The sequence below is a fragment of the Haliaeetus leucocephalus genome, unplaced genomic scaffold, assembly GCF_000737465.1.
Source record: "Haliaeetus leucocephalus isolate CR32 unplaced genomic scaffold, Haliaeetus_leucocephalus-4.0 Scaffold944, whole genome shotgun sequence".
In the NCBI taxonomy this organism is placed as follows: Eukaryota; Metazoa; Chordata; class Aves; order Accipitriformes; family Accipitridae; genus Haliaeetus; species Haliaeetus leucocephalus.
In genome coordinates, this window is record NW_010973380.1 from 3,754,676 (window position 1) to 3,779,892 (window position 25,217).

The 25,217-nt window shown below is 46.3% G+C and overlaps 2 protein-coding genes across 3 annotated transcripts in view; both read left to right on the forward strand.

Moving 5' to 3' along the window:
- SIX4 (SIX homeobox 4) overlaps positions 1-25,217 on the forward strand; it is a 33,391-nt gene that overhangs the window by 1,491 nt on the left and 6,683 nt on the right. The window contains exons 2-3 of one of the 2 annotated variants that reach the window (XM_010584164.1): positions 459-1,147; positions 3,631-7,307. The exons of the other annotated variant lie outside the window; for it this stretch is intronic. Coding sequence (XP_010582466.1) covers positions 459-1,147; positions 3,631-4,427 — 1,486 coding nt within the window. The 3' untranslated portion in view covers positions 4,428-7,307. Of the gene's footprint in view, positions 1-458; positions 1,148-3,630; positions 7,308-25,217 lie in introns of those variants that run through there. 2 annotated transcript variants of the gene reach the window in all.
- Positions 24,121-25,217, forward strand: part of LOC104842083 (homeobox protein six1-like) — a 7,406-nt gene continuing 6,309 nt past the window's right edge. The window contains exon 1 of the mRNA XM_010584179.1: positions 24,121-24,190. Coding sequence (XP_010582481.1) covers positions 24,121-24,190 — 70 coding nt within the window. The remainder of the gene's footprint in view (positions 24,191-25,217) is intronic.

Below are 25,217 nucleotides of genomic sequence, written 5' to 3' on the forward strand. Positions count from 1 at the left end.
GGCGGGGGGCCCGGGGGCGGCAGGCCGAGGCCGGGAGGGAGGGTCGGGCGGTGCTTCCCGGCCTGCTCTCACCTCCCGCAGCTGCCGCCCAGCGATTTACCACATGGCTGCGGCTGGTCTCACACGTGTGGGCACCCTGGGCCGGTGGAGGGCGGGGGGGCCTGGCAGCCCCCTTCGGTCGCCCCGGTGGGATGGCCAGGGAGGGGGGATTTATTTACAAGTCCGTAACCCAGGCTGTAAAGTTTCTCCTCTGCAAGCTTGTGATTTGATGTGTCCTTTTCCAAGAAACCTCCCCCTTGGCTTGAAATTTCGTTTAAAGTGCCTTGTGAAGGCAAAACACTGAAAAAATTGTTCGGGAAAACTCTGACGAACTGTATCAAAGCAAGGAGTCCCCCTTGGTGCAGAGCTCGCTGGCACGCCATGGTAATGCAATGTCATCTCTCCGTCTTTTCCCATAGCGAGTCAGATGGCAACCCTAGCACGGAAGATGAATCCAGTAAGGGGCAGGAGGATTTATCTCCCCATCCGCTCTCCAGCTCATCCGACGGCGTTACCAGCCTCAGCCTTCCTGGCCACACGGAGCCCGTCTACATGCAGCAGCTCGGAAACACTAAAATAGCCTTGAGCTCATCGGGCGTCTTGTTGAATGGAAACCTCGTGCCTGCCAGTACCTCTCCCGTCTTTCTCAATGGTAGCTCTTTTCTTCAGGGACCCAATGGTGTCATTCTCAATGGACTCAGCGTGGGGGCTTCGCAGACGGTTACCTTAAATTCGCCCAAAACCACGTCGAGTGTTGTGAGCAACGGGGTGGCCATTACTGACATACTGTCATCTTCGTCAGAAGACGTTAAGGACTTCAAACTTCTTCAGGCTTCAGTTCCCAACGCCGCGGCAGCCACCTTCAGCCCCAGCAACATCCCGGTCTCATTCCCAGGGTTGATACCAAGCTCAGAGGTGAAAAGGGAAAGCATACAAACTGCTGCTTCCCAAGATGGAGGCTCTGTAGTTACTTTTACTGCTCCTGTCCAAATAAACCAGTATGGCATTGTCCAGATCCCCAATTCAGGAACAAATGGCCAGCTGCTGAACGGAAGCATCGGTTTTTCTTCTCTGCAGCTGCCTCCCGTTTCTGTGGCAGCTTCACAAGGTAAAAGTTTTGTCTCTTACAGCAAGAGGTATGAGAAAAAGCTGGAATCGGGCACACTTAGCATTTCCGAAGCTGTGGTCCTTTTCCTCCAAGGTACCAGGATTGTATCTCAGCCACAGCCACACACAGTACATCAAATAACACCTTTTGCCTTCCTTTATAGTGGGTTATGCTTGTGGGCAGACTGTTAGATGAGGGTGAGCTCCTCTCCTAAGAGCAGAGAAGGAGGTCTGGTATTTTACACCCCTTTCATCTCATGCTGTTCTCAGAAGTCTGTGATACCAGTCTTCACAAATATCTGTAAATTTTACACGTTTCGGTAATTCAAAATATTTCCCATTTGCCGTTGAAATCTTTTAATGAGAAGGTTAATGAAAATTGCAGCAGCTGGAAATTGTTACTGTTGTTCTTGTGGTGGTTGTTTTGGTTTTTTAACCAAAGCATTTCATAAAAATAAATTTTAAATGGCTATAGACACAACAAGACCAAGCAGTTACACTCGTACATTTTCGGTTCTATAATTATGAAAGATTAAACTGCAGGGAAACAATAGAAATATGCAATAGCTTGTAGATATAAAATGCAAGGGTATTCGGATAAAACTGCCCTCAGTCCAAGGGAAATATGTCATCGCAGGTTCACGTGCCAAGTGTGCAGGCTCCTCCCAAAGTTTGCTTTAGAGTTTGTCTTACCATACCATAGACTGAAACTTGCGGCCAGCCAGGAAGAATCCCAGGGAGCACAAGCCTAGTTCTGGATTCTTGTTCTGAAGCAGGTCCATTATAAAGCACAACTTAACAGCTTTGTTACTCATTAGCCACTGTATCTTTGGTTATGAAAATTATAAACTTGAATGAATCTTTCTACTTTCAGGAGCTGTGAGTACTATAATGAAAATCAAATTGTGTTCATGTTAGCTTATTTGAATTAAACATGTATAGGGAGTGAATTTTTCTTGCTGTTAATATGGGGAGGAACACTGAAGCTCTACAAACATTTTAAATGGGTGTGCAATTATCCTAAAATGTGGCACTCACAGTCACTGGAAATTGTTGGTACGTAGTTTAACCAAGATGAAAAAGAGAAGACATTTAGTCTGAATACCACCTGTAATTACAAAAGCCAGTTAATCCACGTGCTCGGAGGCATAAACTGACAGCCAGCAAAGGTGAGAAAGAAAGTTCTGTCCTTTAACTAGTGTGGGACTATTGTATTTGAAAGTCCTAAGATTCATAATAAGCTCCTCTCTGAACATTTTCCCTGTTGTTAAAACTACCAATTCCCACTGGAGAGTGATCCACCATATGTCTAGTCTGGTGCGGAGAAAAGTCAAGATCTGTGTTTTCTCCTTTGATTTCTTTTTTCTTTTTGTTTTTCTTAACATGAGAAGGATGGATAGCCAGCTGCCTATTCCGAGTGAAGTGTGCTGCAGGCTATTTTAAGTAAGCTGCAGTAAATGTTATCTTATTGCCAGGTAACTCCAAGTTGCCTCACTTTATTCTTCTAGTTTACATGTATGAGTAACATCTTCCAAAAAATCATCATTGATTAACAGAAGTGAATAGGGAGCTAAAATATTCCCCAAGTGAGAAGTTAATCTTCAATGCTGTTCTAAAAAATTCAGGTGTCTCCAACTGTAGCCTCTTATAATTAAACTGCTTTTGAGAAAGAGAGGCGTTTGAAGTGGGACCCAGTCCCAAGAGCCAGTATATCTTCTTTTAGGAATAATTATAATGACAACTTACACGGCATGTCCAGTAAAACCAACTTCAGGTCATGTCTGGCCACCTCCTTTTGCTTTGGCTAGCTGCAACATCATGCAAGCAGCGCCATGGCTTTCAGCGAGGGTAGGCAGTCACTGGGTGACTTCACACAGCATGGTGGATGTGGTAGGGTTAGGCTTTTAGAAATAAGTGATAAAACGAGGTGAAAGGCAATACGTCTGAGTGCTTGATGGACTACCTAGTTAACCTGACAGAAGTTACTGGGTTTTGATGTTTTCTGTACTTGGGGTGACTCAGGTAGGTTCTGCCCAGCAGTAGTGGTTTTCATGTGACGTGTGTCCAGTTCCCACACACAAGCTGTAGTCTGTCACTGAACTATCTTTAATAGCTTTTCATGCTTCTATTCTTAGATAGAAATTGAGTGGTGGCAACTAGTGAAGGCCAAAGCACGTTCGTTTTAGTCACGTGGCTGGGGACTCTTTGCCCCTTAATGAGTCTGAAAGATACCTAATATACAAGAACCTTTTTTTTTTTTTTTTTCTTTCTTTCTAGAAGCAGTTTCTATTAACGGCTTTTATTTCTATATACCAAATTTTCTTTCACCTGTTATAAACAACACTGTTCTGTGTTGCATGCATGAAATATTGGCATATGTGTGTACTGCAAACATAAAAAAGACCAAAACATTTTAACAAAGTGCCTGCACAACTCTCTGCCAGCTATAATCTGTTTTCCTTTCTTTTGCTTACCTTTCTCTAGGTAATGTTTCAGTAAATCCCAGCACATCTGACGGAGGAACTTTTACAACTGAATCTTCAACAGTGCAGCAAGGAAAGGTTTTCTTCAGCCCCCTCGCTCCGAATGCAGTCGTTTATACGGTTCCCAATTCAGGCCAGGCAGTAGGCTCTGTCAAGCAAGAAGGACTGGAAAGAAGCCTTGTGTTTTCTCAGTTGATGCCAGTCAGTCAGAACACGCAACTAAATGTAAACATGTCTTCTGAAAATATATCCAGCGGAGGACTCCAGTCCCTGGCCTCCTCATTAGTGAATGTAACGCCCTCACATAATTTTTCCCTCACACCACCAACTCTCTTAAATGCTGCAGAACTGAACTCTGGTATCTCGGAGAGCCAGTCCATGTCATCGCCCGTGACCAGTACCTCTACCGTGATATCTATCAGCAACACTAACTATGCAACCCTGCAGAACTGTTCCCTCATTACCAGTCAAGATCTGTTGTCCATTTCTACAGCACAGCCTGCGCTTGGAGAAATAGTTTCTACAAGCGGAGACCGTGTCAGCCACTCCTCTGCACAAGTACATGAAGATTTTGTCAGAGAGCACAGGTTAGTTCTGCAAGCCGTACCTGACGTCAAAGAGAATTTCTTACCTAATTCAGAGAGTAAGTCAACTGGCAATTTAATGATGCTGGATTCAAAATCCAAGTATGTTATGAGTAACGTGGTTGACACAGTTTGTGAAGAACTGGAAACGGACAAAAAGGAACTTGCCAAACTGCAGACAGTTCAGATGGATGAAGATATGCAAGACTTGTAACTTTTTTTTTTTCTTGCTTTCTGTTTTGATAGATAAGTCTCCTGTTGAAGCCCTAACAAGCACCAAGTGGGGTTTTTTTTTTGGTTTGGGTTTTGTTGTTGGTTTTTTTTTTCATTTAAAGAAAACAGAACATTTAAATGGTCTGAATCGATGTACAGAGGAATCTCTGGCAATGGAATTAGGTTGCCACACTTGGTTTGCATGCAGTATTCTCTTTTAAGCAGATTAAAGGAGAAAGGAAATGCCAGGGCAAGTACCGAGCGAATGGGTGCAGGTTTGGCTAAGAGACACTACTCTGATAATTTAACTAGACTCTCCATAGTGCAACATACTCTCAACAGTAAGTATACACTCCTAACTTTAGATAGAAAACAAAAGTCTCGCTCCAAAAAGGTAGAAACAACGCGGTCATTTTTGCTGTTTACTTCTAGTCCATGGGCATTGAGAAATTTTTAAGGAACTCTAGACGATACCTCACCGGCTACTTCTATGTTGTTTGAGGTTAAGAAACGAAACAAAGTCATAAATAATATTGTTACTGGTGTATTTGCTTTTTTTCCAGCAGACCTGCTTTCAAACCAAAAATGTCACATCAAACATTTACAGGTTTCTAAATGCTATAGCTAGCATTTTGTCAGTGCACCAGAAGAAGCATCATTTGAAACTCTAATTATGCAACTCAGAAGCTTTCTCTCCAGTATGAATGTAAATATTGTTTCAGTTCTTATAAAGGAGACTTTTTTTAAATTAGTACAATGGATTTTATTTATGGTTTATGTTCCCTTTCACTTTAGACACAAGGCATTGAAAAGGAAAACGTTTTCTGGCTGTTTAATTTATTTTTATTGTTTGAGCAGGAAGTAAACGTAGTTATTTCTGACAAGGTTTTACTTTTTTTTGTAGTTTTTCAAGCAATAGACTGTAAAAGTAAAATGTTAATCACACTGAAACTAGAAAATGAACTCCCAGTCTCACAAACCCAGGAGGTCCCTGTCTCTACCCCCTCTGTCTTTGTGTTCAGGGGTTTTTTGTTTGTTTCGTTAGTAATTTGCGAATTAGTTGAACCTTTTTGTGTATTTTTTACAGAATTCCACGTGCCTTTCTTCCTAGTGGCCTTATCTTTGTTACTAAAGCACAGTGGCAGGAGGAATAAAAACACTGATTTGCAAATATCCGTCCTCAGGGCCAAATCCTGATGCCTTACTTCTGCAAGTAGACCCACTGACTTCGGTGCCCCTACTTGCACGAGTAAGAAGAGTTTTAAGTCTGTCAGTCATTGTGGGTGACATTTACTAGCGGTGCAGAGCGCCAAAGATAGGTCCTTCTGCAGCACGTCAGCAGGGCAGGAGGAGTCCAGAGAGGGACCATGGGCAGAGCTGTCATGCCGAGGGAGAGGTCTTGGCTCCAGCCTCGGGCAGATGAACAGGAAAGGTTGGATGGGCAGGCCAGGGAAGGGAGCTCCATGTTTACACGGACCCATTGGCCAAACATATTGGCTCATGTGGGAGGGCTTCAGCTGCTGTTCAAGCAAGCAGGCCCCCATCCAGGAGTGCACTTAAGCGTGTATTTATATATCCTTCCAGAATAAGCAGCGTGGGGGCTGATGGTGGGAACTGCAGCTGCCCGAAGGCCTCCTAGAAGTAGCCATGGTCTTTGCCTGGCTGGGGATGGGTCTTCTCTCCCTTCGCCCCCATGTGCTGCGCTGGGGACAGCAGAAGCAGGTGGGCTCTGAGCAGGTAGAGCAGCTCTTACCTTTCCTCCAGCGGAGTTTTTGTAGCATGGAAAAGCACATCCTTAAGCTTTAAAATAATAATAAGAATGCAGATGTATAAAAATGACATTCTGTTAACCTTTGTGGTTTTGTTTTGTTATTTTTTTATTCTAATGTGAATATATACAGTAACTAAAGCATGTATTCATCCTCATCAGGGGCCTGGTCCAAAGCCTTTGGAAGGCAATGGGAAATGTTTTCATAAGCTTCTGTGGGCTCCAAATCAGGCTCAGGACAAAACAAGATCACTTGTAAAGGGCAAAAAAATGGAAAGGAAAGAGAATAGAGGTAGCACATCCCGGTCTGTTTCTGTCTTGGTTGTTAACTGGTTCTGTGGAAAGCCTTTGAGGAATGAAGGGGTTTTTTTCTGTGTGCCCGTGAGCGTGGCGTAGGCATCCTCACTGTTGTTTTGCACTATATTGAATACAGCGTGTTTTGCAAGGTATTCTGTGGAACCTTGAAGCTGAGCTCTGTCGGTAGGCGCTGGAGTCCGTGCTGCAAGCATCAGAGTCTCTAGGGCTGCAGGGAAAGGGAAGAGCAAGCGTGCAAGGCGTGCACTTTGCAGCTGTACCGAGTCACTGATGCTCTGCAAACAGAAGCAGCCCATAAGCAGTTGGCTGTCCCCACCTGCTCCCAAGCACAAAGGGTGTTTAAGGCAAGCGCTTTAAAGTGGAGATTATCACAAGCAGAACATGGAGCTATACGTTTCCCTGGCACAACTTTCCTTGACATTCAGGGGATCTCTGTGTGAGCAGGGAATTGGATAGTCCAGAATTCTCCCCTCTGCTCTGCTTGTTTATGCTTGCTGCGCTCCAGCATGAGCAATCTGCTTCCCACCTCTTCTTTGCCCATAAAACCAAGATGATGATGACAATAACAGTAGATGTATCTGCCTTGCATGAATTTGTTAAACGGTTTGGAAAATTAGAAGGACCCTATATTGTTGTCATATTAATGGAGAACGTGTGTGTGGCTCTGAAGGAGTTGTTTGGGGCTTAACATTTCATCTGTGAAGCTCAGACTATATTTGGAGGCAGGCTAGAGAGTATTTCAGAGCACTCTCGGTTGTTGACACGATCAGGTCTCGTAACTGAAAAGACTGCGGTGTTACACCAGTACCTGTTACTTTTTTTTTTTTTTTTTTTCCTCCTTTGCATTTGTTGTGTTACTGAGGCTCTGAATTCTATGGCTTTGCAGCACAGTTGACATGAAAACTGTGTATGTTGTTACAGTGGCACGTATCTTGGAGTGTCTGGTACTTCTAATAGGAGACTTCCCGCTCTTCAGTGGGAGCGGAGGATGTACATAAAAGCAGTGGTTTGGGACAAAGTAAGATTAATCTATTCTAGTCTTCCAGATACCAAGTAACTTATTTTATTATTGTGTTTTACTCTTTCTTTCTCCCATTGAAACTAAGTGTCATTCCCTCCAGATAACGTAGTTATAACCTCATGTTTTCTGCAGGTACATATGCACAATATAAAGACTCATTGCACGGTACAGTGTTTTTAAAATAGATATTTAAATAGTAGTTTTACTCCTACTGTAAAATAAGAGTCAGTTTTTATTATGTGGCCCTCAAGCAAGCAGGCTAACTGCTCTAAATAGACAGTACACAAAGTCCTGAAAAGCATCTGGGGCCAGATCTTTGGCTGCTGTTAATAAGGCGTTGCTCCACTGATTCCCAAACTAGGGATTTTACACAGTGTTTAGGGGATATGGATGCTCATGTCCTACACACATGAATGGCAGTGAGTGTCTAAGCCCCACAGACAGTCCTTATTATCACATTCTGTTGTTCAAATGGAAGGTATGTCTATCTGGCATACATGTTCCTTCTCCCTCCTTCCTTCTCTGTTACGGATGAGAATAAAGGATCGTTTCAACTTCACATATGTTTGTAACTTGTAAGTCCACTGGAAATCTTACAGGAAACATTGCCAAATTCTACGACTTTTCTGGTCCCAGGCTCAGCTTTGAAAAATATGCTTAAAGTTTGACCAAATTCCTACAAAGCATGATGTTAAAAAAGCCTTTGTTCTTTACTACTTTTAATTAAAGCTGCCTCTGTTTCACCCAGAGTTTTGCAGAGAACCAGAAATATACTAAATTGAATGCTCTGTCTGGACTATTTGCAGCATTATTCCTGTGGTCTTACCTAAAAGGACATTTCAGCCACATAAATCATGGACATCGATCAGCCAGGTCCTCGGCTGGCTAAACTAGCACAGTTCCATTGACTTTAATGTCGTTTCACACCAGCCGAGAATATGGTCCATTCATTTCACTGGAGTTGGGTCAGGGACGGATTTGGCCCAGTATATGGTGGCAGTATGAACCAGTGCACAAGGCTGACACTCAGACAGTTATAACCGAACAGTCACAGTCTATCGAAGCATATACCTCTTTCCATTTACTGCTTTACCTTACCTGTGGATTCAGGAAGACGCGTTCAGAAAGCTACTTTACCCAGAAGTAAGGCTGGAACCATCTTTATTGTTATTACTGTCAATCCGAGATTAGTGACAATAATGGACAGATTCTGACTTCCAATCCTGCAAAATCACCTCAGTAACTATTTTCAGTTAAATTAAGCAGGGCAGAATTTGGCCCTGTGTGCACAGGAGCTTTTCCCATGTGTAGATTTCCAGCACCTGTGCACTTTTCTTAGCAAGGGCAGATGAACAAGCAACAGGGTGCATCCCTCCAGTTCCATTTGAAATGTGTGCAGGACTCCTGGGGCCATGAATCGCCTAGTGCTTGTGGTCAAGAAGCATCTCAAATTGTAAAAAGAATAGTAATTTTATAACTCTGGAAACAAAAGTAATGACCTTTTACAAGGAAGGAGACCTGAAGTCTTCCTGTATCTCCTAGCAGTTATTATCTTGAAGGATATTTTATACCTTACTTGTATGTTTCATATAATTTAAAACTAGCTTCTTAAATTTCTGAACTCAAGGAGGGGGTGAATCTTCTGACTTTCAGGATTCACATTCAGAGGATGTTTGTTCTTTTGCTGCATGTACTGTTTGTCCAGAACTAACCAGTTATTTCTGCAATATGGGTTTATTGTGCCTTACAACAAATATGAAACTTAAGCGGAATGTACGCATTAGAGGAGGGAATAATCAGAAGACTTTACTGCACTGTTAGGTGATGCCGCCCCAGAGTGTATCATCAAACATATCTGTGCTTAATTACCCAACCAAAGAGATCTAAAGTATGTATGTTTGTTGTACTGTAATAGGGGTTTGTGCCTGGACAATTAAGTGTTTTATTTGTATTCTGAGATGATGTGAACTTATTTTTCTAAACACTATACTGAATAAACTTTATATTTATACACATCTTGTGTAAATATTTCTATTTGGATATAATGTGAAAGCTTTGAATTTCGTGTTAGAAAAGTAATCTGAAGTAGAAGCTTGGCTTTTAATGACTCATCATGAAGGTGGTGGCAACTAGGAATGCCTGTGCTCACCAGGGAATTGATCTAAAGCCTACTTAAGCTAGAATGAGACTCTCTGTTGACTTGAGTGGGTTTTGTCAGACCCTAACTTTGCTTCTAAAATACTAAATTAAAAACCATAAATCTTCTATTTCATATCGAACCTAGCTATTAACTCTGTGTCTCAAACCAAATTTATACCATAATTAGATAGATAACTGTTTAAGTGTATTTCCACCTACTAGTTAGGACTACACAGTATTTACTCGCGGCTCCCATGGCATTGGGATGCTTTCTGTGTCAGGGTTTCTTTTTGGGTAGGTAAATACCTATTTATTTGCTAAATTTGTGTTTGTTGAAATTTTTCTTTAAAATGTTGCACTTGGTGTCAGACCTGGTTTTGGCAGACTTTTGAGAACAGCCTGAAATTTATGTTCCCTTGATGTTAAAGGATTTAAACACATTACCATATTACTTCAGGTCTGTGCTCCAAGTACCAGGATTGCCTAGTTACGGTTTTGATGCCAAAGTGAATAACAGTAAGTTCAAGCAGGCTAACCTGTACAGGTGAAATAGTTTCCCTCACTGGAGCTATATATACATTAGAGATACTTAAGAGCCTGCACATGCCAGCAGGAAAACACCCTTTCACCACTTAAATGGTATTTAGGCTGCGGGAAGCAAGATTAGGTCTGTGAGATCAGTTTTTTCAAATAGTCAGGTCCAGTTGTATATACCGATTATATTTTTAATCACTAAGACATTACCTTTCCTTACCGTTATTCACCATTCCTCCATCTTTCCCATTTATCACAGCCGTGTTCCGCTCGCTCCACGCAGCGCCGCTGATGGCGGGCCAGATGGGAAAACCCAGCGAGCCGTCTCCCGGCCCTGGGAGCATCTCTCCCCGCTCTGCCTGGGGTTGACCCGCCTCGCGCTCTGCAGCTGCCGAAGTAAATCCAGTTACCCAGGAGCAGCCCTAAGGTAGAGAGAGACAATTGCCTTGTTGCCCAACTCCTTTTCCTTCGCAGAAGCAGTGGGCGTGACTCAGTCCTCCTGTTCATAGCACTTCCCTTTGCCATGCTTTGGTTTTGCCTGAGCGGTAGGACTGTGATAATATTTTCCTGCCCTGCAGATACCAAATTCCTGATGGATCCCTGGCCAGCAGCTCCGTCCCAGCTTTGCTTGGAGCAGGGGGTGAGGCTCTAAAGCCCTCATTCAACCTGGCTGTGAGCAGCTTCTCCTCTCGTTTCTGCCCCATGACGCAGCCGGGGGGAGAACCACCACCGCTGGATCGGCTCCAGCTGGGGGAGATCCCCTCCGGGAGGGGGTTTCTGGCTGCGCAGCCCCCATGCGCTCAACCAGACAAAGTGCAGGGGTTTGAGGGCAACCAAGAAGTGGAATGTCTCAGCGTATGCAAATGTCAAAATTCTCCCTGAGCAGCCACCCATGCGGTATGCAGGATGAATCATGTCCTAACGGAGCGCATTCCTGCTACTTTGGAGGGCTTTGCAGATGTGTTCCAGGTCACCCTGGGCGAGAAAACCACACACAGCCACGGTTACTTCTTCCCTGGCAGCTTGTGCACAGATGGAGAAAAGGGGGACAGCACCTTCGGAAGGGTGGGCAGCTGGCTCCCCGAGCCCCCGCCTTTCACGCAGGACCTGGGGATGCTGGAGGGAGGACCGGGGGCTGCCGAGGCAGTAGCTGGGATAAAGCTGATAGTAGGGAGGCTCGGCAAGACGGGCGGTTGCTCTTGATCTAGCAGGGAGACAAGCTGGAAAGGGAGGCAACGTTGGAAGACAGCACTTTTTATCCTCTGTTTCTGGCTGGATTTTCCCCAGTGCCAGATCAGAAGGGAATTTTCCTCCTCCAAGAGGCAGAGGTTGAATCAGTAAAACAAGATCTTAATATAAATGCTCAGGGCTTGGAAAGCGGAGGTCTCCTTACAGGACTGCATCCCCTGTTGTAGTGATCTCTGGCTGCAGAAATCTTTGGGCTGGAGTCTTAGGACAGTATATCTTGGTTATGGATACAGATCACACTTTTAATATAAAAATACATTTTAGAAGGAAAATGATTCCCAGAAACAGGAATTCATCTGCCAAACAATGTGCGCATAACTGACTTTACACTTAGAGGTGCCAGAAAGTTCAGGAATGAGACCAACAATAAAAAAACAACACACGTGTGAAAAATCTACTACATTAAAGCCAGATTCAATAAAAATAGCACCTAGTTTATACGCTGCAGAAGCTGGCACACGCCTGCAAAAGCCAAAGGAAAAAGATAAAATGTTCAGAAGTTACATGCAGTCCAGAGGAACTGAGCGGCGCTGGAGTAGAGCTGATTGTTACTTAATAACTCATGTACAATATTCTCATGTGTAAGTACTTTAATTCTTCATCCTGCTACTTCTCGGGCAGAAAGACCCAATTTGGAATACTTCAGGCTAATCAATAAGCTTTGTTGTTGCAGCCAAAGTGCTTTGCAATAGATCTTAAATTACCCAAAAGGACTCCAGAATGTTACACCGCACCATTTTCTTTTCTACTCTGCAAACTGACAGCCAATTATTTTGGTGTTAGTGGTATCCCTTATAGGGCTTGCAGCTGTAAAATGCAGCCCCTCCCTTGAGGAACGAACTGACAGTATACAGAAATACAAGCAGTCCAAGCTGGGAGGGGAGAAGAGGTGATTTGCCCGGGGCGATGCGGGCAGTGGGTGGCAGAGGCAGGTTGCAAAGCCAGGTCTCTGACTCCCCCTGTTGCTTTGCCCGCTGGCTCACGCCACCTCCCCAGGAGCCCAATCCGGCTCTGATGCAATGCCGCCTGACAGCAGCAGGAGAACTTGCTGCTTACACCAAAGCTAAATTTGCCTCATTCATTTATTTACTACATTTACAGCCACCTTCTGATGCTGACCAACAGCAAAGTAAGCCTCCAGCAAAGCCCTGTCGATAACTAGACGCCCTGGACCGGGATGACTGAGCCTGCAAACACTCAGGCTGCAGAAAAACCGCTCCTGCATGAATCACGCCATCAGGGTGATGCACGCGTGGGCCCTGAAGGACTCCAAAGCCACCCACTTCCAGATCAAGGCAATTTGAGAAAGGTTTGACTCATCTCCCACCAAGGCCTAGGAGCTGAGGGAGAGAGATGCTCACAGGAGGTGAAGATGAGTTAGTCCAGCGCCTGAGCTGTGCATGCTCTTGCATGTCCTAAGGCAGTGGTTTCTTAAAATGATAAATCAAGGACAAATTATAACTCATGTCCTAGGAAGATGCTGGGGATTTTGCTATTTACTGTGCCTAAGCAAACAAGGGCAGGCAGGGGGATCAGAAGGTGGTTCTGGAAGGCAACAATTTCTATACCAGCCCAAGCACATCTGCAAGGGACATAGACACCTACAGGTTGTCTGTATTAAAAAACACTATCATCTGTTGTGTTGTATGCATGCAGGTGGAAGTCACCACTGACTAGATTAAGAGTCTCTCTCAAAAAAAATTCTTTATTTTGAGGTTCACCATGAAGTTGCAGAAGAGGCAGCCTCTGCTCCCTCTCGCAGGCAACATGTAATAGAGCCCCCATCCCAAAACTCAACGAGTGAACCAGGCTGAGGCTCAAGACCCCCAGATGGGTGCAGATTGTTGGCCTGCTGCTAAACAGCGCAAGAGCCTGTCGTCCCCTTGCTCAGAGCTTGTGGCCAAAGAGCAGCAGAGGCAGCAGGGGTTAACTGCCCTATTAGTGCCATGCCTGGAGGAGAAGCATGCTCGAGCGATACTAGTAAGAGAGCTGCAAACTCTAGGGGCGTGATATCATCTGCATGTGGAGGGATTTACGCACATAACACCCCTATGTAGGGAATGACATTAGCTTCTTGAAGGCTGTTGTAGCCCTTCTCCTCCTCTTGCCTATAAATGTAATAATGTTCTCCCGAGAGCGTCAAAACATTGTTCGCGGTGTTTCTGCTTCTTACGTCGCCTGCAGGGTTTGGTCTCCCCGAGATTTGCCAAGAAAGCAGCCAACACCAGGCCAGAGAAGCAAGGCGCACTTTTACACATCTGCCCGGGAGGATGAGGGCTGGGTGAGAGACCACAGCAGGTCCAGCCTCCGGGTCAGCGAGCACCGAGGTGCTTCAGCTGAGCCCCCCACAGCATCTTCCCCATGGCTCCTTTTGCTTGGGACCCCTGAGGATCCCCCCCCCCCGCAGATAAATTCCCAGGGGGTTGATTAGGGGCTGCTCTCATTTGCCATCTTCCCCGTAGCCCCTCAGCCCTGCAGACCTCTGCGATGTGAGGGAGGTGGGACGCCAGACTCACAAAACCCATGGTACCTGGAAGCGGGCTGCCAACAGCAGCCTATTTCCAGGTATTGCTTTATCAAGAAGAGCCCAGCCCGGCTGGAAGTGCTCCCAGGATCGCTGCACATGCTGCACATACCGGGCACGGTCGCTTTGCACCGGCCGGCAGCGCCGCAGGATGCCTGGTCCCAGGAGGGAGAAGGGACCGTGCCAGCCAGCCCTCCCCGGGCTCGGCCGGGGCAATGCCGACAATTTACTGGCCTGGTAGAGGGGTGCCAGGCGGACATTTGGCACCTCCTGCTACGCACGGCGTTGGGGCTGGCGGTCTTGGTAAACCCCTTTTGGCCTTAACTTCTAGGAATAGCTTCTTATGGGGCGGGGGGGGGGGGGGGGTTGTGCAAACAAAAGGCAGAGCTAACCTGAGTATCAAGCCAGGAGACCTTCATCCCGCTCCTTTGGAAATGTCAGTCCCAGCAAATGAGACTACCTGACCCGTTACTTTTGGTTTATGTTTGTTACCCAGTAACAGCAGCAAGTATTGCTAACATATACATGGCTCAGAAGTGCTCCTGTTCCTTCCAAATTTCCCCACAAAGATCGGAATCTTTACAGTTTAGGTTACAAAAGCAGGACTTGTTCAGGTGAATGATGCTCACGATGAAGAAGGAATAGTCATTTGCTGATGGACTGGAGGACTAGCCTCTCAGATTAAAGTACAGTGTAGAGCCTATTTCTGTTCATTTCCTAACTATTCTCAATTCTTAGGATCTTCTTACATGCCATAATCAATTAAATATCCCTGTGAAATAAGCAGCTGCTATTAACATAGACTCACAAACCTGGAAGGCAATATGAAAGCCATACCTAAGCCCAAAACTAGACAACGGTCCTGCTTAGGTTTTACCAGAGCCAAGTCCAGTGGAAGAAATGCCTCCTGCCTTGCAAGCTCTACTTCCATGACAGACACCACAGACCGTGTTTCAGGACCCAAGTCTCCACCCTGTGAAACTCGTGCAGAATTGTCAGCTTGTCTTCCAGTTTTTTCTCACCTTGGTGTAGTTTCTGTATTTAATGACACCCTCTTCCACCATCCAGGACATTCCTGAAAATACTGTCCAGCACCGTGCTGAGTAGAAACCCTTGCTTAAGAGGTCGTGGTATTTTGACCTGGAACCACAAGGTAATCACTGTTTCAGAGCAATTTCCCACCCATCCTACAGGGGCTTTGCCCAGATCGCATTTCCTCAGTTCATCAGGGCATGGAACAGCATCAAAAGGCTGATGGATGCCAAGTTGTGTCACGTCTAATGGCTTTTCCCTTTCCAAATGGTGTATCATGTCATCAAAGGCAACTAGGCTGGCATGACATAATTTGAGAATCCCACTTTATAGCTGGTAGAAACCGAATCCCAGCGAGTCTGTCAGTAATGATATATTCCAGGTAATACAGGATTGAAATCTCCTGGCCCCAGGTCTCAGTTTTAAACTTAAGCAATGTTCTGATTTGCCAACTTCCACAATTTATGAGCTTTGCAATATTTAGTAGCTGACGAGAGAAGGGAAGTAGGTGGGGGGGGTTATGGCCACAGCTTCCTGCTCATCTTCATTCTTAGGCTCCTGGTTTGAAAAAATATAAATAAATTTGGAGGTGCTGAAGGTCTCCAAACCAGAATACTTATAAACATGGGTATATCATATTTATCTATCTAACTGTATATAAGCATTTTATCTCAAAGCTGGTGTCGCCTCACACTCTCCGAACCTTTGGGTCTGATAACACTGTGTGCAGCAAGACACTTCAAGAGAATAAACCAGGGTATCAAAAAGGTACCATTATACAAATAAAATTAATAAATGGTCTACAAATTCAAGAGAATATTTGTCAAGGCTGCCTTTGGATCCAAATTGCCATAAACTTAGACTTCTGGGTTAAGTTGCTAGACTATTGCGGTCTAATCAGTAAAGGTAATAGCAGATTTTTGAAAAACCTCTGTATAACTCAAGTTAAGGAAACATTTCACTGACCTAAAAACAACCCCCCAAAAATAGCATACAAATGCATTGCTTAAAATCAGCACTTGTAAGACCAGTTTTGTTTTTAAGGAATTCAAGCAAATTCATTCTACATCCCTGTATAACTCAGGCAGGATTTCCAGAGCGTCCTGTGCCTGGCAGCTCCTACTGAGGCTGGCAGCACAACGAGTCCCACACCAGGTTACTCAAGGCCCCAGTTCAACGGCACACCTAAATAAATGTCTGCACACAAACCTGCATTTCAGCGTAGCCGTAATTATCACAAGCAAATGGCTCCCAGTTGTAACAAATGGTTGTCAGCTGAGTTATCACCAACAGCAAAGACAAGATGAACCTCAAGGGCTGTGGGAAAGGAGACAGGCTAATAGGGAGAGAAACCTTCATCACGTGCCTTTTATTAACTACCACCTTCAGTCCTGGTCCCAGAAAACTCTGAAGCATTGGTTCTCCCAGACAAATGAAATCAACTTCAGGATTTTTGTTCGCTGCAACATAACGAGATGCTGCAAGAAGAAAAATTACCGGGTTGCTCAGCTCACTCCGAGTTTTCAAGCTTTGGCCTAAAACAGTGATTTGAAAGGGTAATGATGTTTTTCCCCTGGCCCTGACTGTAATGGGGGTTGAAATGTTCCAAATGCTTGTATTTTTGCAAAATAAGGAGGAGCACAAACATCAAGATGGGTTATCCTTTATTATTCAAGCCTGACTCAGAGGCAACCTAAGCTGTAACTATCTCCCAAGATTAGCTGATGTTAACTGCTGGGAACCAAAAGTCCAGTTCCTAAATACCTGGATTTCCATCTCCCCATCAGTACAACAGCAGTAGCAGCGCTCCCCTCCCTCGTGGGGAGAGGTACAGCCAGGCTGAGATTCACCCAGATGGGATGGCACAGTCGAAATACTGAGGCTAGACCCTACTGATGGAACAGATAATATATATAATATATATTTAAATATATATGATACATATTACATATATAATGCCTTACGATACTATTAAACTTACCCTTTACACAGATGAGTTCTCAAAATTGGCCTGGGTCCCTCCATAAGCTGTTGCTAATGCCTCCCAGCACCCAATTCCTGCCCACCTCCCACCTCCTGTACACTGGCACCAGGAGGAGCGTGAGCAGGGCACAGCAACAGCACCCTGCCCTTCCCCTTTGAAGAGGCCTTTTCCTTCCCACTTCAATAACATTTGCCCAACACGGCTCCTCTCCAGGCCACGTACGGAGAAGGGAAAGTTATTTACGAGCCTTTCTTCTTCACATCTCCCTTCCCTATTCGTTTTAGCTGAGTCAGGAGGACTGCTCTGCACCAGTGGTGATGGAGCCAAGCCTGGACACTGCTTTACTGCCTGGCAGTGCTTTTTAAGAGCCATTGCATGAACAGACTGCGGTGCTGCTCCTTTCGTTGTCTGCCTCCTGAATCCACTAGCACAGCTCTGCACCCTACAACACGCTCCCCCCTCCTGGGCTCGCAGCGGGTGTCACTGACCCACCCGATGGAGCTGCCGCCGCTTTTCTGAGCAGCCGCTTCTACCGGCAAATAGATCACATTTGCAAACCACTGCCTGGAAAGTCTGCATGGTATGTGGCTTAATTTTCTTTTCCATAATATGAAATCCAATCTGAAATGCACAGATTAGTTTACTAATCTGTGTAAATCCTATTAATAGCACTTACGCTGCTGCGCTCCCATTCACGTTCTAACAAATCTGTTTAGACTGGCTTGGTTTTCCCTCCTCTCCTGCAAGACCTTCGCACCTGGTTGCGGTCACATCTTCACGAAATAGCTGGCTGTGAATGGAAACTTGTGCTTTACAGTCATCTCTCATATTTTAATTCATGTTCCATGGTCCAACGTGTTCTGGATCAAAGCATTAGTGCTGTAAATCACCACGGTGCCATTGAAGCTAAAGGGATTATACAAAGGGTAGCATGGCTTCGGTGGGGAAGGGCAGAGCCCGTATCCCTCCTCTCCCCCAGCATCGCTGGCTTCTGCGCCTGCTCCTGCCGCAACGCGCCCCGCGCAGCTCCCATCGCACCACGGTGACTCCATCCCGCCCTGGGCACCTTGCTTAAAACTGAGCCTAAACGCTAGCAAAGGACCTGCTTGCAGGAAGGAGGTGATGGACAGTCTCTGGAGCCCCTGGATGCATTCACCCCGGCCCCACGCACATCCCCCCTGTCACCTGTGGGTTTAAGGTGCACGCCTGGCACCAGGGCTCGCGACTATCAGGAGCAGCCTCGCCGGCAGCTGTGTGGGCTACAGGCCCCCCCCAGGCTCAGAGTGACCTCTCAAAGAGAAGGCACCCTCTGTTCTGCTATAGAATAAACCATTCTCTATTTGAAACGACAATATTTACTTTTCCTATAGTGGACTCCAGCAGCTTCCTACATCGCAGTCATGGTGAAGAGGGGTCAGCAGCAGGAATGGGAGAGGACGAGAGCAGGGCTCGCATGCCTGGCTCCGACTTCCTAATCAAGCTGTGCATTAATTAGCTAATCCCCCTCCACGCTGCTGTTCCCCTGCGCTTCATTTCACCACCGCCCCGGAGTCCTTGTAACCAAGCGCCTTTCGGCATGGCCGCGGTGAACCCTCGGCCCCTCCATGCCGAGCCATCTTCGTGCAGCCGGGACCGCGCTGTTCCCTTGGGCCAGGCTGGCATTTCCCAAAACCAGCCCTTGGGACGGGCTCTGTGCTGTGGTCCCTCCTGACCTCCCCTGCGAGGCTTCCAGCACCTGGTAGCACATCCCACCCCGTGTTCCAGGCAGGAGAGGATGGATGCAGGAGAAAAAGGCTCCCCAGCAGGCCAGCAGCTCCCCAGACTTACCAGCTGGAAAGGTTTAATGGAGAATGGGAGAACATGGGAACTGTACCCCTCCCAAAAAATCCTGTCAGGTGAGGGATGGAAAAAAATCTACTCTAAATCACTGAAAGGAAGGGGGTTGTGTTAAAACTTCATTTACAAAAGTCCACAGTAGGACAAACCCACTCCTGCCCTCCTTGCTAAGGGATCCCTGCTCCTTGCACAAGCCTGTTGGCTGTGCAAACGCAACGATCCAGCTCTTCCCTCTTCCCACGGCCAAGCAAGGCTCTGAAGTGCCTTCACAAAGCTCAATAAAAAGGCTGGGACTGTGGTGCTGAGCCGGTTCCAGTACAGCCCCAACTACATTTCCAATGGTTTTTCTACCAGAGGGTTAAATAAATGAATAGCATAAAGGATTTGGGGCTCTTCTCCTTCCTCCTCTGTAGCTGAACTGCATCCACTCCCCCATCCAAAAGTGCATGGATTTTCTGTCATCACTGTAGAAACTTTTTGAGGTTGATACAGCTTCACTCTCTCCTAGTTTCTCCTAAAATGGTTTTAAGTCTTTAATTACCTGAATAATTCCTGCTGGTTTGCATGAACGTTAGCTCAGGAATTGTTCATAATTCCTCAGTGTTGTGGAAGAAGAGTTGTAAAAGCATTACCCACACTCAAGAAATTCTCCCCAAATTCTCTTTTACAAGGGATTCGTTTTTTGTTACCTGTGTTAAAGCGTGCCTATGAAACAGCTGTTTGCTTTTAGACCTTTAATCTCTTTGTAAAGATGCCTGTTGTGAGATATTAAAATGCCACAGAGGGAAAAAAAAAGGGAAAAAAAGAGGAATTTTCAGAGAGAGCCTACCAGCCAAACACAATATGCGGCCAGACAGAATCAGAAGCGCTGGCTGCAGTACAAACCCAAGAGGCATCAAACTGCCTCAGCCACAATGGTAACGGTTCACCAGCAAAAGGAATGTAGAAAACAAAATGGGGGGAAGACCCCCCCGAAAGACTGTCTGACATGGCTGATGCCTCTGGTGCATGCAAGTGTGCCGCTTCTGGAAGGGCAAATACAGACTCGCTGGCAGGGAAGTTCTGCCTTCGGTGTCGTCCCTGCCTGACCCTGTGCAGGCAGACCTCATAAAAAGGGATGTTTAAATACTAAGGGTTAGAGCAGGGGAAGACCCCATCTCAGCCCTTTCGTACAAGTGCTGAGCTCCTTTGTAAAATTAGTGTGATTTCTATCACCTTTGCTGCAGAGCATCGTGTACTGATGGCTGGAGACCTTGTTCCAACATCCAGCTCGTGTTTGCTCACAGCCAGCCCATGCTCATCTGTCCTGCACCCGCTCTGTTCTTCCCCTTAAACCGCTCTTTCTTCTCGGACGTGTTTATAGGGGACAGTCACATTCCCCTCTTTCACCTCTGCCTTTCCTGGGCTGCCTAACCAAGCTCTGCCAGAGGTTGGCTTGCAAAGAGTTCCTCGTCCTGATGTCAAAACCTACATCGCATCCCACCATAAGCTGAGACGTAGCATACCCTGGAAGAGTCCCCTTGGTTTTGTACACCCTGCTACCCAAGGAGCTCATAAGCCACCTTCTTCTCCCTGTTGCTCGTAGTCCTTGAACGAACACTCAGGAGAGCTCAGCTCACCCTCTGCCAGGAGGGTACAGCCAAAGGGTGAACTTATCTCACAGCTGCTCTTCAAACCCTCCCCGAGGATGGATTCACGAGCCTCGGGTGCTCGTGCTCGGGCAGTGTCAGGGCTTACTGCCCCTGCCTGTCCCCGGGCTGGAGGCTGCTGCCTTGCCGTGGTCTTGGCAGAAGTAGTGGTGTGTCTCCTCCGTGGTCATCACAGAGTACAACCCACTGTACCAAGATACTCTGCAGAAGCTGGTGATTTCAGCCAGTACGTCAGGTTACAAATGTGGTTGCTAGACTTTATTCTCATGCCTTTGCTATGGGGGACAAAGGTTTTTTGGAAGGATAAAATGGACAGGCAAGAAAAGTCACCTCTTAAATCTCATGCAGGCTAGTAGCAGGGGCTAAAAGCCTAGATCACGGAGTTTTGCAACCTGGCTCATCCCAGCATTTGGCTTCAGAAATTCAGGATTCAATTTCTGCTACAAAGTTTGGTGTTGATTCCTGCAACTCGCTGCAGCATCTCGTCCTTCCATCCGGCACTCACCAGGGAGGTGCAGCGGTGCTTCACGGTCCTGGGGCTCAGCTACAGGGAGGTGGTGATGTCGCAGGGAATATCAGCATCGCCTGGTGTAGGTGTGCGCTGGGGCTAGTGACAGAGGAATTACTATACAGTTTCATCCACACCAGGCCCGAAAAACCCCTTTTCACCTACCTGGAGTATAAGCTTCCCATCATGGAACAGCTTCTCGTCTATCGCCAATGCTGAGTTGCACAGGACCCTGCCTTTAGGGGACCCTCCACGTGTCACACTGATAAAACTCACTTTGAAATGAATTTTAATAGAAGTACTTAATATTGGCTCCTGTGTAAAGGATCCCAAGCCCTGGCCCATGGTAACTCCCTGTCCTCCATCACGAACACAAACAAGCTGCCAACACACTCCTCAAACGCAGCCGGCGGCTCCAGTGGTCCTGCTGAGGTTTGCGTGCTTGGAAAGAAGTTACAGGGATGCCAGCAGCGGCCCTGACCACGTTGTCTCTAAAGCACAGGGATGCTTTGGAAAGTGATCGTCTACAAAAGTAATGATTTAAAAACCCCAAATCTTTCCTGCTGTCCTCTTGCTCAGCCAGACAGCTTCTCCAGGCACCCATCTATCGTAGGTAGTAATGTTTCTGCTATCATGACCTTACCTCAAGGAGCGTAACCCCAAGTGGGCTCACAGATGCGCTTTGGAATCACCAGAAAGCTCCCAGAATTGAAGGGACTTCATTTGGTATGAAAAGAGCTGAAGAAAAGGGGAAGGGAGAAAAATACAGGCGGTAGATTAGACACTGTGATCTGATCCACTCGAAGCACAAAGGATATATTGAATTAAACGGAGCTGAAACTCAAATTGAATGAAACTGAGAGACAGCAAACCTATGTGTAATTAGCCTACAGCATTTCACTAGCACAAAATACCATGGAGGCCAAAAGCTTGCTGCCGAAAAGTGTGGAAATATATACATGTATGCATACACACACATATATATACCTACACACACACGTATATACACGCATATACTTACGGCCTCTCAGGGCTGGAATGGACTTGACAGCACCATTCAGCCTTTTCCCCAGCTCCAAGGCAAGATCAAATAGACGTCGGTATCTTCTGACAGATGTTTGTCTAGACCTGTTTTTAACAGAGAATCTCCCACCTCCCCAGGCAATTTATTCCAATGCTTCCTTTTCTTCTTCAGCTTTATACACACATGCACATGTATATTTATCTCAGAAGGTGAGCGGAGCAGTCTCTGATGACTTGTACATCAAAAGGCTTGGTAACTCATTTCTCATGGCAAGATCTTTATTGCGAATGGTGTATGAGCCCAAAAGATCCCAACCTGACCTGAGATGACAGGCTGAGCTTGGGGGACCAGCAGATGGGGTAAGGGGGGCAAGTAGGAAAGGAGGGGGAAATTCATTCCTTTTCTTATTAACCCATCAGGTTTGGTTTGCTGATAAAAGGAAGACCAACTTTTGTATACTCCATTTTTAGACTCAAGCATTAAGTTCATCTGGTTTCAGTAAAATAAATACACTTTTGGCTTCCTCAGCAGCCACCTCGGAAGAGAGGCTGTCCTGTCAAACTTAAGTAAGGCAAAGGAGGGAATGAGGAATGAGGCTGCGCAGCTGGAATATGCAAATGGCAGGATGGAGAGTAGCACTTTTCCAGCCACCCTGGATATCTATTACCTCCACTTTTGGACTGACAATGCACCAAATGTTTCATTGCCTGAGGCCTTACAAAGCCGACCGGCTTTTTTAGCTGAAAGCACTAATGTAGAAAGGCAATTGGGAATTAATTATTTAATGGGGTTCTCATTGGTAGAAAGCTTCCACCCCTCCTGCATCTCAGCTACCATTATACATATGTTGCTCTCTTCAGACTCCAGTGATTAGACAGCAGCAGAAAATTATGGCTAAAATCCCATTCCCACTTGCAATGAACTCCATTTAAATTGACAGATTTGCACTCAATAACTAAGACCACAGTTTAGCCCCATGCTAGGAAAATATATTTATGACAAAAAGCATAGACAGATCTCAGCATCTCCATTTCTGAAAATAAGCCATCTCATACTTCTCCTCCCAACCCCTTTTTGACAGGCAGTGGAGGACTATTCCTATTTAAAAATTAAAATCCATGCAAGTAGCCCTATTAGTAGGAAATCGGAATGAGCTCCTTTTAATGTGGCTGTTCGGATGCCACGCTGGAGCAGGCAGAAAGGTGTATCCTGAATCTGCAGCGCATGTTCATTCAGCTCCAGCTTCTCCAAGATTCTCAAGATAAGCATCTATTTCATTTAGAGCCTTTTTAGTGATGACCTGCGTAGAAGCAAATGTCCTTTTGAAGATCTCTCTGCAACAGCTGCATGCCAGAAACTTCCACCCCAGTTACTTTAAGTGCTTAAAAATCAGGCCCCATGTATTTAAAAAATAAAGTTTGCAAAATAAGATTCTGTAGCAAGGCTGAGAATGGGCCTGAACTTCACACTCTCAGCCATCATACGTGGGAAAATGGTAACTTCTTTCCCACAGTCACCACCTCCAGAATCATTCCAGATGAAGCCCTGCCAGGATCCTACCGAAATTCAGCGTAGTGAATTACACCAGGAATTAATTTGACATAATGTGTCGTATATTTCCAAACAGAAAATATATTGGGTTTGCTTCTCTCCCACTCTTCAGATGAAAGAAATATGACTGTACAGATGTGCTTTTCTAAGATCCAGTGGCATGAAACCTGAAATACCCCAGCAAGATGCAGGAGCGAGAAGTTTTTAATCACCATGGAAGCACGACACTTTTGAAGGTCTATGAAATTATATACCCAGGTCTGAGAAGGGTAAACTTATCCGTCTGGGTAGATCTGCTGATAAAGAGAGACAACTCATTTTCTCCCGGAAAGCTGCGTTATATGTTGTTTGAAAAAATAATCAGTCGTTAGAGACCAGTTTATGCTGGGAAGATAAAGAAGAAAAGAAAAAAAGCAGCTCTGAGAGAGATGTTCTGTATGGGAAAAGGAAAGGCAGGGTGAAAGTATTCCCTTCGTTTAAGTGATTCCCTGCAAATTCAGGAGGCAGAAGAGGAGACGGGCTGAGCATCTCTCAGGGCCAGACAGAGCGAGGCTGGCGACGATGGAGGCATATGGAGACCCACCCAGGGCGCAGACAGAGCGGAGGACCCCCAGACCTCGGCTTACGCAAGGTGACCTTTCCCCTCTCTAAAATTTCAAAGCTGGCGTTGCCGGCGCTGAACAGACTGTGTGCCATATGTAACATGACCTCAGCTCCGCTCTGCCAAGCCACTGATGGCATCACTAATGAGAGGTGAAAGGTCCCTTTCTTGCAGCTCGCTCAGAAACCCACCGAGGCGGCGGGCGTGGGACGGGCCCCCCGATCCCTTATCCCCGCAGGCAGGCACCCGCTGCCCCGCCGCAGGGCCCGGCCACCCTCCCAAAAATCACACGTGCCCCCATCCAAAGGGTTTGATGGCGCCTCTTCCCATGGCCCAACCACAACGGGCACAGTCCCCTGGCAATGAAAATATTTGTTCAGTGCCCGAATGCAAAGCACGTAGGCAAAGAGCCCTGTATGTAAATCCTGGCCCCGGTCCCAGATGGTGCAGAGGGAGGGGGGACGAGGAATACCGAAAAAGGCCGGCTTTGCACCCCCCCATCACACCGCAGCCACAGGGACGAGGTGGCCAGGCCTTGGTGGGTGCCCCGTGGGAGGGTGGCAGGGGGCCGATGCCGTCACCTCGGTCCCCCCACCCCTGGAGGCAGTGCCACCCCCCCAGCTGCCCCCCTCGACCTAGGGAGTGGCAGGGGGAGCCTGGCAGCCCCCTTATAAATCAGCTTTTTTTTTTCCCAAAATTTTAAATTTTTTTTGCAGCGTTTTGCACGAAAACCATTGCAATGTCTGGCAGAAAAAAATCAACCACTGCACTGCCCCCCCCTTTTTTTTTTTTTTTTTTAGAAAATGAGGAGTTTGGGGGTTTTTTTGCAGTTTTCCCAGTGTCCAGCACCACCCCCTGCCCCAGCCATCACCTAAGGAATGGATGGAGGGGACCCACTCGCACGCCACTCCTGAGTACCCAGTTTGCTGCCCTGGATACACGTGGGGAAGGCCCGTGTGGGTGTCACTGATGTGGGTGGGTGGTGCACAGACACGTGAGTGGGTATGTGTTCACACGGCTGGGAGCGTGTGCGTGCGGGTGTATGTCTACACGTGAG